Source organism: Nicotiana attenuata, unplaced genomic scaffold, assembly GCF_001879085.1.
Source record: "Nicotiana attenuata strain UT unplaced genomic scaffold, NIATTr2, whole genome shotgun sequence".
Classification (NCBI taxonomy): Eukaryota; Viridiplantae; Streptophyta; class Magnoliopsida; order Solanales; family Solanaceae; genus Nicotiana; species Nicotiana attenuata.
This window is the reverse complement of record NW_017672182.1, coordinates 46,916-61,244: the sequence shown is the minus strand read 5'-3', so window position 1 is coordinate 61,244 and position 14,329 is coordinate 46,916. Positions and strand designations below refer to the sequence as shown.

The window sequence follows — 14,329 nt, the reverse complement described above, 5'->3', positions numbered from 1 at the left end:
GACATTGGGAGGCTTGCTAGGACGCCACGGGGCACGCCCAAGGGGTCATGGGGCATGGCTGGAAAGCCGCCCATGACATTAATCACGAACAACGCATATTAGCCTAACATGCGCCGAGAGCATCGATCTTAGAGAGTTTTTTCTAAATTATTCAGTCATTTGGTATTGCTTCAATTGGTTTCCCTCTAGCTTCAATTTATTTGCCTTCTCTGCTCTATATTTGGTTGTATCATATGGAGCTTAGTTTGAATTATGTCAATTATATGATAGTGTCATGAATCGAAAATCAGTTTTATTTGTCTTGGTTTTGCTTTCCTATTTTATCTGTGGATAACTGTCTTTTTTCTTAAAAATGTCAGGCCATTCTCCGGACCCTGCGCACAACGGGAGCTTAGTGCACCGGGCTGCCATTTTTAAAAAAAAAAATAACAATAGCAGTTCAATGATTATGTGCCTTTGTTGTTCTCTATTCTGTTGGCAAGATTGTTGTTCTAGTTCCTATGCTTGTGCTAGAAGGAATAAACAGGTTCTCTTAACTATGGTTAGAAACAAAGCTTTTTATTTCTTTTTAAGTTGAGACTGTTATTCGATTTGCTTTCTTTCATCTTAACATGCTCCTCTTTTATGACTCTACTAGCTTGGAACTCGCTGTGAGCCAAATAAAGTCATGTATATATATATAAGTCATATTTATACTATATTAAAAGCACGAAGGCCCTTAGCGAAATGTCGTTCGAATTTGCTTATCTTCCTAATATTTAGGACTTCTAAATCAACTAAAATTTTATTTATTATATCTTTCTTTATTTAAATTTGTAGAAAATAACTTTAAAATTAATTAAAATATATATGTACATTTAATAACTCACTACGTTGGAAAACATTGTAAGGAAAGGATTCTAACGGCAATAATCTATCTATATAGAATAGGAAAGGCAAAACAATATTAGAATGCCAAGTGGCACAACCACAATTCAATAAGTGTTAAATTTTAGGACAAACTTCCAATACATTTGGAAATTCAAAATAATTTAAAACAGAAAATAATTTGAATTTTTACCTTCCCACTTAACTACAACATGGACTTCCACGTTGGATTTAAACTCTTTTTGGGCATTTTTAAATTTTTTTTACTAAACCTTAAAATTAAAAAAAATTACTCCAAGTCTAAATCATTAAATTTACTTTTTCAAATGTTGCGAGAATGTAGTGAAATACTTTTTAAAAATTAATTTACATATTTGATTTTGTACTTTTTAAAATTATTTATTAAACCTGAAAATTCAAGAACATAATAATTACTCCAAGTCTAACTTATTAAATATACTTTCTCAGACGTTGCGAGAATGTGGTGAAATAGTTTTAAAAAATTATAGTACATATTTGATACTATATCTTATCATCTAAAAGACAACACGGTAATAAGCTTAATAGCCTGTTTGGGGGTTTGTGTTCTTTTCCCCTTAAAAAAATTTATTACGCCAAAATCTCCCACGTTTATAAATGTCCCATGTTTGTTGGAAATGGGAGAAATTTATTCGTTCAGTTACTTTATTTTTATAAAACTTGGCAATTACGAATAAATAAAAACTTCTTTCCATTGTTGGAATCGGCAATTTTTACAATTTATTTACGAAAAAAAAGTATATATTATTAAAATGAAAGGAAAAGCCTTCACAGGTCATTATCAATTCACATAAAATAAAATATATAATAATGAAATAATCACAACAAACATAGTAAAGAATGTAAAAATTAAAACTTTCTATTGAAAATAATTCTATATTTCTATCTATATATATAATAGGAGAGGCAAAACAAGGAGAGGATGATAAGTGTCATGACCAGGAAAATTCTATTTTTTAAAACCACAATATATCTTATATAATATGAGAGGCAAAACAAGGAGAGGATGATAAGAAAAAATTCAATTTTAAAAAAGCAAAATCTATCTATATCAAACAAGCATATGATGATAAGTTCATCACCAGAAAAATCCAAATTTTTGAAAAGCAAAATAAATAAATTATAGGAGAGGCAAAACTATGGATATCGATTGCATTTACATGTTCATAAAATAATACCATTCACATGCTTCTTTGTGTATATCGTATTTTCCAAGCAATATTTTCTAATAAAAGTTATGTTTAATATTCTCGCGCAACGCGCGGGTATGAATACTAGTTGTTACCAATAACCATGGCAAATGATTTTATTGTGCCATATTATTGTGCCAAGTGTCACAACCAAATATTAACATGTGTAAAGTTTTAGGACCAACCTCCAATAAATTTGGAGATTCAAAAAAACTTAAAATAAAATAAAAAACTTACAAAATTTATTCACATCATGGAGTCCACGTTTTTGGGCATATATTTATTGAAACTGAAAACTAAAAAAAAATTACAATTACTCCAATTCCAAAAAATAGACTCCTAAATTTTTTATTAGTTTTTAATTTATTATAAACCTAAATTCGCCAAAAAAACTTTTACAAAATTTTTACATAGAAATAGGAAAAAAGAAAAACTAAAACGCTTCACGAGCGTCTAATCAGTTCAAAAAGAATTGACACCCACGTTGTTTTATTAGTTTTTTATTTAGTTTATTAAAACCTGAAAATTCGATAAAAAATAGAAAATTTTACAAACAGGAAGAAAAGAAAAAAAAACACTCCACGATCGTCTTTGCAAACGTGGGTATCAAAACCTAACTCCATAACTTAAAAGCTGTTTCCTACACTGATACTGTCCCAAACGTCTGCTCCTCCTTTTATTTTCTTTTCCGTTCCCTTTTTTTTTTTTGCTCAAAATACACAACTTTACAAATATGGTTACAACACTTCATAAAATCAGTCAAATTTCAAGCAACTCAAAATAATCTCAAAGTTAGAGCCCTTCGAATGTGGGAAATTCCGGATCGTTTCAAGCCTGAAATACCAAATTTCATAGAGTTGATTTTACAAGATGCAAAGGTAACATTTACATAGTTTTAAAGTTTCTCTTCTTTCCTGGTTTAATGGATATATTTTCCACAATAAATTGTATTAATTAAACGATTATGTGTAGAACCGGTATTCTATTTCTGTTTCTGAAAGTTTATCATCTGAAAGTTTTTTTTTATTTCTTTAGGACGAGCATGTAGAAGTTTTGCTTATATATGAAACAATTTTGTGTAGTACAAATATTACTCTATCTATTTCTTAAAGTTGGATTCACAATTGTGTTTACCAGACAACAAATCAAAAACTAGGACAACAATCTGAGGCTGACATTAAAACAGATGATAATTTCCAAGGAAACAATCTAGGACAATAATTCTCATTTCAAATAAGTGACATACATATGCATCGTGCTTCAATATCAATATTTAAGGTCACCCGTCTAATTTTTCTAATGTACTGTAGGGCTAATTCCCATACATGAAGATCTGGATAGCAACTTATCTGCTGATGTTGATAAAAAAAATACGGCGCACAGGTGCAGAATTCCCTCCTTATCCTTTTTTGTTATTTATGTTTGTGCAAATATGCATCTTCAAATGATTGAGTTGCAGGTCTTCAATCTCAATATTTAAGTCTATCATGTTTATTTCTCTCATGTATTGTAGGGTCAGTTCACATAAACGAAGATATGAATGCTAAGAGATCTACTCATTTTGATTAAAAAAATATACAAAGCCCAATTAGGATACTAGATAAGTAATGCTTTAAAAAATCTCATAGCGGGAGCTTAGTGTACCGGGTTGCCCTTTTTGTAGTATTTACTAATAAAGTTTTGGAACAATACAACAATATCCTGCAGAGTAAATGTTGGTGTTCAAATATAACTTCAGTCACCTGTGTTTGATGGCTAATGTATCACGGTGAGTGCGATATATCGAGCACTAAAATTTTGTAAGATGCATAATATCTAGAATTGCTTCAACGTTTTAGTATATATTAGTGTTCATTATATATTTATTTTTATTGTATCATAGTTGTAAATATAACTTGTGGTCCATTCTTTGAACATTTATACAAATACTCGTTTGAACTCAGTTTTAAATTTCTGTCATTATACATTTATATCTTTGCGCGTCCCGACTAAAAAATAATACAGCTCGCTGCAGGCACGTCGAAATTATGATCTGCTTATGCCATTGGAAAGAGGACTTCTTCAACTACATTATATACACAAATTAGGTTAAGATTCTCTGTATATTTGTACAGATATTTCTTGAACTCAATTTTCATTTTCTATCGTTGTGCTTTTAACAACTTTGCGCTTTCTGACAAGAAAAATTCTATTTTGCCGGTGCATCATCTCTTTGTAATAGCATAGTATTTTTATTTTAACACTTTTATTTTCTTTTGCTCGCACTTCTACAGAGTTACCAGTTGAGTCAATATCAAGCTACCATGGTGCACTTGAAATATCAGAAAATTTCATATCCATATATCATAAAATTACGAATGATTTCAATTGAAAGTCAATTCGATCTCCAGTGATTGGTGGTTTACCCATAATGAGTAATCTCTTAACTTTTTGCTTCACCTTTAAAAATGATCAACAAAGGAGGCATTCAATGTTCTCGAAAGTTTATTCATTAAGGCTACTAACATGAAGGTTCTTGTGTTCAAATCATCCACTCATGATCAGACAATTACGTCTGCTAGCCCCAAAGTGAAGATCAACCCATATGAAGTCAGGTAATTTGTGAATACCAATATTTTTATTTTTGGAGGTTCTACAGATGAAGAAAATCACAGATAACAGTCGCGATGAGGTTTATATGTATTGAGTAATTTTTATTAACTTCAAATTAACTATTTTGCTATTATTGGTTTTGTACAAAAATTCTAGCGTATTTTCAGACCTTATGAAGTAAGTTTTTGGTTTCGCATGATTGTGGTTAGTTTAAGAAGCATTATGATGATCTTGACATAAAAAGTTTTATGCAACAATGTGGAAATTTATTTCTTTTATAAAATTATTTTTAGTAAGTTTTGAAAAGATTATTGCAAAGCTTAATGGTTGGTGCTGACCTGTGTAGTTTTATTTGCTTGATTGATGGAATTGTTAGTTCTGATATTTCTTCAGTTGTTCGATTTTTATTGTGTGATAATTTTTTTTACAGCCGAATTTGAATGCATATAAGAGCTTAAGGAGGCTTTAACTGATGAATTTGTCTATGCAGACTCTCAAAACAACTAAATTCGGCTCCACTTCACTCTTCACATTAAGTCCTTCATTATTTATTTATTTTTTGTTCAAAATACCATGTTATAATAACTGTGGAAAGACATCCATTTTAACGTGAAAATCTGTACATTTTCTCTTAAGCAAAAATATGCTTCAACATTATTACATAATATTCTTTATCTACTCCCTTTTATTGTAAAAATTTATTCACGCTCAATGTTTTCTTTGAGGTATTCCTATTGAATGTATTTATTCTATTGTTGATTTCTTATCAGGTGTCAGTTTGTGCAATGAATGATCTTTCGCAATAACACATTCAAGTACATGTCTCTCCTCATTAACATTAGTTGGTGCACTTGATCTCAAGAAATTCTATTCCATGTTAAGATGTAAATGTTCGTTAGTCCTTTGAGACTCTTGGTGAAAACCGGTTCTTTTAAGTTCAGCGTGTGCTTCAGGTATGTGCCATTGGCATCTCTTTATTGATCTCCTGAAATGCTGCACCTGAATATATTGTCGTTTAATGTTGTGATTTTAAGGTATAAGGGTGTAAAGACAGAATTTTGAATGATAAATTATGTTTTTTTTAAGGAGTTGCAATTTGAAGTTTGAAAATTTGATGCATTTACAGTCTTTCTTTGTGTGGAGATGTTAAGAAGAACCGGTACCATGGAAAAGAGCTGCATTTTTATGTATTCGAAAAGTTTCAGGGTTGAACTGGGAAGGCGGACTTTTAATAGGTTGAAGTATAAAAGTATTTTTCTTAGGTAGCAATTATTGATGGCTATATGTTGAATGAAAATTTTGATGAAGCTTTGAAACTCTATAAAGACATGTAAATGGAAGGTGGAGAACCCATCCAACTTTTTTATGAATGTTCAAACTCCGCAAAATCAAAATTCTTTCATGCTCCTTTATGTATACGGTATTCCTGTGCAACGCGCGGGCACGAATACTAGTTGTTACTAATAACGGTTGTGGTGAACCGGTAAGGAGTCCTTCGTCCTTAACTAGAGGTTTCGGGTTCAAGCCCAGGGTACGAAATCGCCTTTATTAGGGACCATCTTACCCCCGACGTGGGACTTCCCGATGCGAATTCAGATTTAGTCGGGCCTCAATGTGGGTACCGGACACCGGATGGGAAAACCAGAAACAAAATTTATAATTGTTAAGGTTGAATTTCTTGGTTTAGTGTAAACACCACTGCGGGTATGCTAAGTGTCTGATCATGTTAAAGTTTGGAAAAAAATATAAGCACTTGGTGTTTACACCAAATCAATGAAGAAGACGTATTTTTCATTCACACATTTATCATTTAACCATGGTTAAGGAATATGTATTCCGCCTTCAATTTGCAATTGCTGAGATATCTCTTGGTTTGGTGTAAACATTAGACGCGATTAGGTATTTACCATCAAATTTTCTCATGAAACATGCAGCAAAGTTGAAAAACTTCAAAGAAGCAAAAAAAATATAGAAAAGACTATTAAAAGAATCAATTTCACTATTGTAATTTTGAGGTTCTGATTACAAAGAATGTATTGTATTTGCTGTTCTTTCTTATGAACATTGAGCCAACAATAAAAACTTCAAGGACAAATGTGATGAAAAATTCACCAAAAAATCAATTCCCTTGTTCGCTTTCCTTACATATCAAGAATAGAAAGAAAATAGAACTAAAAGAATAATTTGAATCGATTGTGTAATAAAAGTTAACTCAAGGGTCTTTCAGAAACAGTCTCTCTACCTTCCCAGGGTAGGGGTAAGGTCTGCGTACATTTCGGTGTCTGGGTTTGTTGTTGTTCTCGTGTAATAAAAGTTAAGGGAACTGAAATGAACCTCCAATTTCAGTGGTACCTGCAGGGGGATTGATTGCAACCCAAAGGAGTGAAATGGTGATGGCAATAAGTCCGGACCAAACGAAAACAATCGTTGGTGTTCTTCCTCGTCGTCCCATCAGTCCTTTCGCGAAAGGATAGAGATGCGCCAACACCCAAAAGCTGAAGAAAACGCCACCTAGCAAACGGCTCCATTGTGGTATCGTGCTATATATTGTCCGGCTGAAACCAACTGCAATCGCGACTAAGTTTACCATCATGATTGTAATAGGTGGAATCATCAAGGATGTCCATTTGATGATATAAAGATCAGCAAATTCATCGTCGTTTTCATCACCAGCAGATTTCGATGTTAGAGTGAATGAAATCTCAATGCCAGCAACCACTTTTAGCAGCCCCTGAAGTACAGCAGCAAGATGAGCACTTGTTCCTCCGATTAACCAAAACTGCTCGTTACGCCACCATTCTTCCAAAGCAATGCCAGACCACTTGATCTCAAGAATAGCAAGCATGCAGAGAGTTAATGAGATGACAAGGAGATACACGAGAAAGGTGATATTAAGGCTCTGGACGATGAATTGACCGGAGAAAAGTGAGAGTGCCGGGAGGAAGCAGTAGACAATCAGGAATATTGAAGTGAACGGGTAGATGCCAACGTTGAGGTAGGCGATCCGTTGTAAAATCTTCATCTTCGGACTAGCCAAAAAAGCATTATTTCGCGAGAAGAAGATTTCGACAGAACCAGTAGCCCATCGTAGGACTTGGTGAAGCCTGTCAGTCAGATTGATTGGTGCAGTGCCGCGGAATGCATCTCTTTTCGTCACACAATATATAGATCTCCAACCCCTATTGTGCATCCTATAACCTGTTACCACATCTTCAGTGACTGAGCCATAAATCCATCCAACTCTGTTTCCCCATTCGGTTTTGTCTTCGTACCAACACGAAATGACACTGATTGCTTCGGCAACAGTGGAAGCATCAAGAAGTTCTCTTGGAATAGTTAGTGCACCAGGAGGTCGTCCGTTCTTTACAGCAGGGTGATCGGCCAGTGGTCTACCTTGGAATTCGGCCACTGGGATTGATTCAACGAGGACATTAGAGTTGCCAAATCTTTTAGGAAACAAAGCAAGATCCATTTCCTCATCATCAATGTCACCCATTCTAAGCGCCCTCTTTTCATCAGCAACGCTGGCTTTATTCTTGCGCCGACCAAAGCAACAGCTGCAGCAACCAGGGTGGTAGTCCTTTGCTCGTGGTGGGTCAAAACCATAAAGAGCAATCCTTCGGAAGAGGCAACCGGTCCCCACATAAACTGGACCTTGAAGGCCGTCCAGGGCACGCATATTCACATCAAAGAAAACAGTATTGTGATTTGCATAGCGATCAGAAGGATCAATCCCCTCAAACCGCTGAGGAAACTGGACATAACAAATACGATCCCCACCTCGGTCCATCATAAAACACATGCCTTCCCTAATTGCCTGTGAGTTGTAGATGTAGTGGTCACAGTCAAGGTTTAAAATAAAAGGGCCATTGGACATGACAGCTGATGCTCGGACCAATGCGTTCATGGCTCCAGCCTTCTTGTTGTGATCATAACCAGGACGTTTCTCACGAGAAACATATACCAGCATGGGGAGCCGAATATCAACTTCTGTAAAATCAATCATATTGCCGTCAGCAGTTGTACCACCGTGCAACGATTCGTCACTTGGAGGCTTTAGCATCACCTACAATTAGCAAGGAACCAAAATGATAAAGCGGTCTAATAATTGTGAATCAAAGACTTTTAGAGGGCAGTCTGGTGTACAAAGCATCCCGCGTTCACGCAAGGTTGGGGAATGGGTCGCACCCTAAAGGGTGTGATGTAGGCAGCCTAACCTAACACAAGCATTAGTGGCTGATTCCACGGCTCAAACCCGTGACCTATAAGTTACACGAAGACAACCTTACCATTGTTACAAGGTTCCCCTTTGAATAAAAGACATTTAGGCAAAAAGAATTAGGCAACAAAATCGACGACCCCCAAACTCTTAAAGAAAATGGGATGACAGCATTATTAGACGCTATAAACAAGCATGATCTGTACCTGTATGATTCCTGCATGATCACCCTTAGAGTGCTCGGGAGCAGCTACCATCCATGTTCCAGGCCAGTGAGTTCCATCTGCCATCCAAGTGGCTTTAGTTATCTTGATAGGTTCCAAAGGTTCGTCCCCGGCTCTCTCTCTTTGAAGCTTCAAAGCCTTGATTTCCTCTCGAGCATTATAGGCATCAGAACGCCGACGAATTGAATCAGGAAGGCCATTGATACGAACCTTAAATTCATCGTATTCACGCTTAACACGTCTACGGTCCTTGACGAAATCTTGACGTACTTTGTTCTTGTAAGGGTCTCTCTTCAAGCTGAAGTAACTCTCTGGATTCCTTGGTTCAATATCATGTTTACGACAAAAAGGGACCCAAATGTTGGCAAAACTTGCAGCTTCCGCCATCGCTTCAAAAGTCAAAAGAGCACCTCCATCATCGGATACATAGCAAGAAAGTTTTTCCACAGGGTAATCCGTTGCAAGAATAGACAGTATTGTATTTGATGTAACTAGCGGTGGCTCTTTCTCTGGATCTGCTGTAGAAACAAATACATCCATTCCTGGAAGATCAGATTTTCCAGTGGGATTGGCAGGGGATGGAGTTTCAAACTTTTCTTTTAATACACTAAGATCAGTAGCACGATTGACGGGGCATAACTTTGGAAGCTGGTCGAGTAGCCACGAAAATGCAAACCAAATCTCACAGATTATGGACATATACCACAACCATATAGCATCATTGTTGGGATGACTGACCCTCCATTGAAGAAAAAGTCCGAGTACAACAATACGAATTAAGATCAAAAGCCTGAAAACATGGAGATATTTCAAGACAGTTCCTGAACTTACAAAATCACAAGAATAAGATACTTATCTCACCATCTAAATATGTATATTCTAGATATAAACACATTAACAGAAAGGACATCAAAGTCCTTCAATACATCAGACCTCGTAAAAGTTCACTATGCATTGGAGAATCACGTTATGTCAAGTGGCAGAGCCAGGAATTTTACTAAGGGGTGTCAAAATATAAAAAAATAGGGGGAGTCAACATATAGTATATACACATAAATATAAATTTTTAACCTAGCTAAACAGTGTAAATTTTCGGCGAAGGGATGTCAGTTGGCACCCCTTAGCATAAGGTGGCTCCGCCACTGGCTATGTCAACCTACAACATAGGAGTATTCAATGTATTCAATAAAGGAAAAATAATTGGATCCTGTCTCTCAAACACTGTAAGCATTAAGCACATTAACAAAAGTTGATAACGTATGCGATGAAGTCCCCCTACAAGTTATTCTAGATTGATCAAAGTATACTAGAAGGAAATATTGGTACATAAAACTTATTTAGCTTTAGTCATTGAATGAAGGGGCAATAGTGAAACATCAGAGAGCAGAGCCAAACAAGTTAAAAGAATATGGCACTATGCAATTGGATTTAAAGTCATTCATTCAATATTAGCGCTTAAAATACATGTAGCAGAGAAGACAAATAAATAGTTGTTGAAACTACTTGGAACTAGAAATTACCGGTATGGGCTGAGAATTGCAGCAGGTATGTTCAGCTTACGTGTAAGTGGCCTCCACGGCTTGTTGAGAAGTTCAGAATGCTCGCCAATGCCATTGTCCTTATCATTTCCAAATCCCTCATCCTGTGGCCATATAGCATTCCCATATCCATATGTTCCTTTCGTCTCAAATAACCATCTATTGTGATCAAAATCCCCGGTTTGACTCCTCATCAACCCCGAGTCGCTCCTTACGATGGCTGACTTATTAGCTGATCTCATCACTGATAACCTCCTATCCATTTTAGACATCCCATCATTTGAAGGTAAAGAAAAATGTTGTCTAGAGGGATCAACATCATTTTCAGTCAAATCAGTGTTCTTGTATGGCTCTTTACAACCGGGACAAATCCCATCACCAGTTTTCACTGCATCAACATAACAATCTTGGCAAATTTTAAAATCACATTCGCAAGGAAGAATATCTTCACCCCTCCCATCACTCATGACTTTTCCATCACAGCCTTGTATAGCGCAAGATGATCCTTTAGTACCAGCCATCTGAGGATGATTGGTTTCCGAGTCAATCACCTTATCCATCATATGTGCACGAGTTGCACTGTTATAACCACCACTAAACAAGGAATTCGACACGTACTGTTCTTCAACCCGTCGTGAAATGGAAGGATCAAAAGGTTGATTGTCAGGTGTCGGAGGCATATGCACTGTGTAGTTTGCAAACTCAAGAGCGCTAATCTCACTATCCAGGGAGTCCCTAGATAAGTTCACATAACGGCCGGAAGAAGTCCTCCTGGCAAAGGTCACACCCGGAGGCTTAGCCTGCTGTGAATCTGAAGGTTTGAAAGATCTTCCAGCCATTTTGCTAAAATTTGTGCAAACAAGATTTCACCAGAACCTGAAATTGCTCAAAGGCAATAAAGTAAACAAGAGAATTTTAGCTAGCTATAAATATAGAGACTCATTTACTCTAAAATGCAAACAACACTTCCATTTGAAACAGCAAAAAAGAAGAGTTGGAAAGGGACAAAACAATGAAAAATCTTCTAATAGAACAAAAAGTAAAGGGCAGCCCGGTACACTAAGCTCCAGCTATGCGGGGGTCCAGGGAAGAATTGGACCACAAGGGTCTACCTTACCCTGCATTTATGCAAGAGGCTGTTTCCAATAGGACAACGAAAAAAAATTATGACCCAACCCTTTGTTGCTCGGACCCTCCAAAAGTACTACTGTACTCGTGTCGGATCCTCCATAAATGCACTATTATTGGAGTGTCCGACAGCACTTTAGAGTTCGAGGAACATAGACCCAACCCTTTTCCTCTTCCACAATATCTCAAGCCATTTCCATCTATTCATTTGTTTAACAGATTGCATTTTTCAGTCCAAAACACAAGAAAAATATAAATTACAACCAAAATCAGAAACACCAGAAAAATACCTATAATCTTGATGAGGTACAACAAGAACAAAGGATCAAGATTTTCCTACACCATCTCCAAGAAAGTCCAAAGCTTTCCAAAAACCCAAATATTTTGCCCCAAAACCAAAGAAAGAATGGAAATTCAGATGCTTTTTTCAATACAAACCAAATGATATACATATGAACTATATTGACATGCATAAGTAGTGAGATATGTGACCTCCACTCCTTGTCCAATACACATAAACAACTACAACAAATTTTAACATATAATATTAAACAATCTGCCTACCAAAGGCGTGTAAGAAACATTCAAAGCAAATGCTAATAAAAAATTCCAGATTCTCAACAACATGCAGCAGCACATACATACATGTATACAAACATTACAAATTTTACAACTGTAACAAAAAACTTTAATGGGGTCCCATCAAAATGTTACAACCAGACTTAGTCCATAAACTATCCAATAAAATTAACTATTCTTAATTAAGTAGTTAATATTCCACATTAAAATAAATATCCCATTAACCATCTTTATGACTTGGTATTAGCAGTAGGAAAAAAAAAGAACTTTAATTAACAGTTACCAACCTCAGAATTGAATAAAAATGAACCCCAGATGAGAAAGATTCAAACTTTATAAAGAAAATAATTGAAAGACTCAATTTTTGACACCTTCAAAATGAAGTAAATAGCAGCCGGCTATTTACAACCCAAAAAACACAATATCTAAATATTCATAAGTTCCAAGAATATGTCTATATATATGTTAGAAAATATATATACATATATTTGTGTGTGTATAATATATACATATGTGTGTGTGTGAGAAGTTAGAAAGGAAAGAGACAGACTAAATAAAAGAGTCACCTTTTATGTGACAGGAAAAAGAAACAGTCTTCTTTTTGGTTGTTTGAAAATCTTAAGAAAAATATGGAAATGGAGATTTGATGGATTTTTTTACCTTATATGTATGTAGTTATTATTATTAAGATTTTATTAGGTAATTTATTTAGAGAAAGAGAATGTGAATTTAATGCTAGCTATAGAAGATGTTCATATTTATAGCTTTTACCGCTGCTTTATTTCCTTGCCGAGTAAGGGGAAGAAATAATATTTTTGGGGGGTAGAGAGATAGAAAGCGGAAATATAGGGGATCCAAAAGTAATTTTCGAGAATTTAGGGGGTCGTGCTGAAACACGCTTTACGCGGCGAAATCTTTTTGGTGGGATACTTTCACAATCTTTACAAGTTACAACTGGAACCAGTAATATGGAGAAAAGTAGTAAATGAAAAAAAAAAAATTATTATTAAGATTTTATTAGGTAATCTATGCTGGGAGTGCCCTTACCTTAAACCTTAAGTAGCTCACTATATCCTGAGCAATAGCATCTAAGGGGTCGTTTGGTTAGTGTCACACCTCCTTTTTACACACCTACCCCGAAGGATAATGTATAAGGGAGTTTTTCCATTTAAAGTGACATTATTCGAAATGGGATTATTTATTTATTTTTAGAGTCGCCACTTGGGATAGGATTGGCTTTTGGTGTCCCAAGTCACCGGTTTAACTTGAATCCCAGATCGAGGAAAATTTCGACTTCCCATTTGGAGTCTGCGAACCAGAAATTTTGAATAAGGAATTCTGTTGACCCGAGGGAAGGTGTTAGGCACCCCCGGATCCCGTGGTTCTAGCACGGTCGCTTAATTATTATAATTGGCTAAAAATCTGATTTTAATACATGTTTTAACTTATGTGCTTTTTAAATTTAAACCGCTATTATTATTATTTTTAAAGAGAATTGCAACGTCGTGAAAACGCATCTCAAACCACGTCACATAAATGCACCCGCGATTTTTGACACATTCCCACTTCGTTGAGATTTGGACTTGGGTCACATAAATGTGCACCCGAGTTTAGGAAAGTATATTATTAAAATGCGCGCCTAAAGCAACTAACGTATTGATAACTTTGCGGGAGGCCATGAAAATTCGCTAAATGGCACGTCCTGGGAGGTTCACACAATATTCAAACGAATTGTTGAAACATGATAATAGACCTTGAAGATATTTGAAAGTTTACACATAACGGATAGGACATGATATAGTTCAACAATCCAGTTTATTAATATTTAAGCTAAACATGAATTGCAAACTAATCTACACTACTAGATCTGAAACAAACGAATAGGACATGATATAGTTCAACAGTCCAGTTTATTAATACACATAAAACAAACTTATTATAAGAATCTCTTTT

General features: G+C 35.5%; 1 protein-coding gene across 2 annotated transcripts; it reads right to left on the bottom strand.

Annotated features, from left to right (window-relative positions):
* Positions 1–6,669: 6,669 nt before the first annotated feature.
* Positions 6,670–12,813, bottom strand: LOC109212199 (cellulose synthase-like protein D3). 2 transcript variants are annotated; one of them, XM_019375825.1, is made up of 4 exons: positions 12,664–12,813; positions 10,652–11,545; positions 9,114–9,921; positions 6,670–8,754 (listed from the first exon to the last, which is right to left on the bottom strand). In XM_019375825.1, the coding sequence occupies exons 2-4, from the start codon at positions 11,506–11,508 to the stop codon at positions 7,003–7,005; spliced, it is 3,417 nt and encodes a 1,138-aa protein (XP_019231370.1). In that variant the 5' UTR covers positions 11,509–11,545; positions 12,664–12,813; the 3' UTR covers positions 6,670–7,002. The 2 variants fall into 2 exon arrangements, with proteins under 2 accessions (XP_019231370.1, XP_019231368.1); XM_019375823.1 differs by lacking the exon at positions 12,664–12,813 and adding an exon at positions 12,088–12,607.
* Between the last annotated feature and the right edge of the window lie 1,516 nt (positions 12,814–14,329).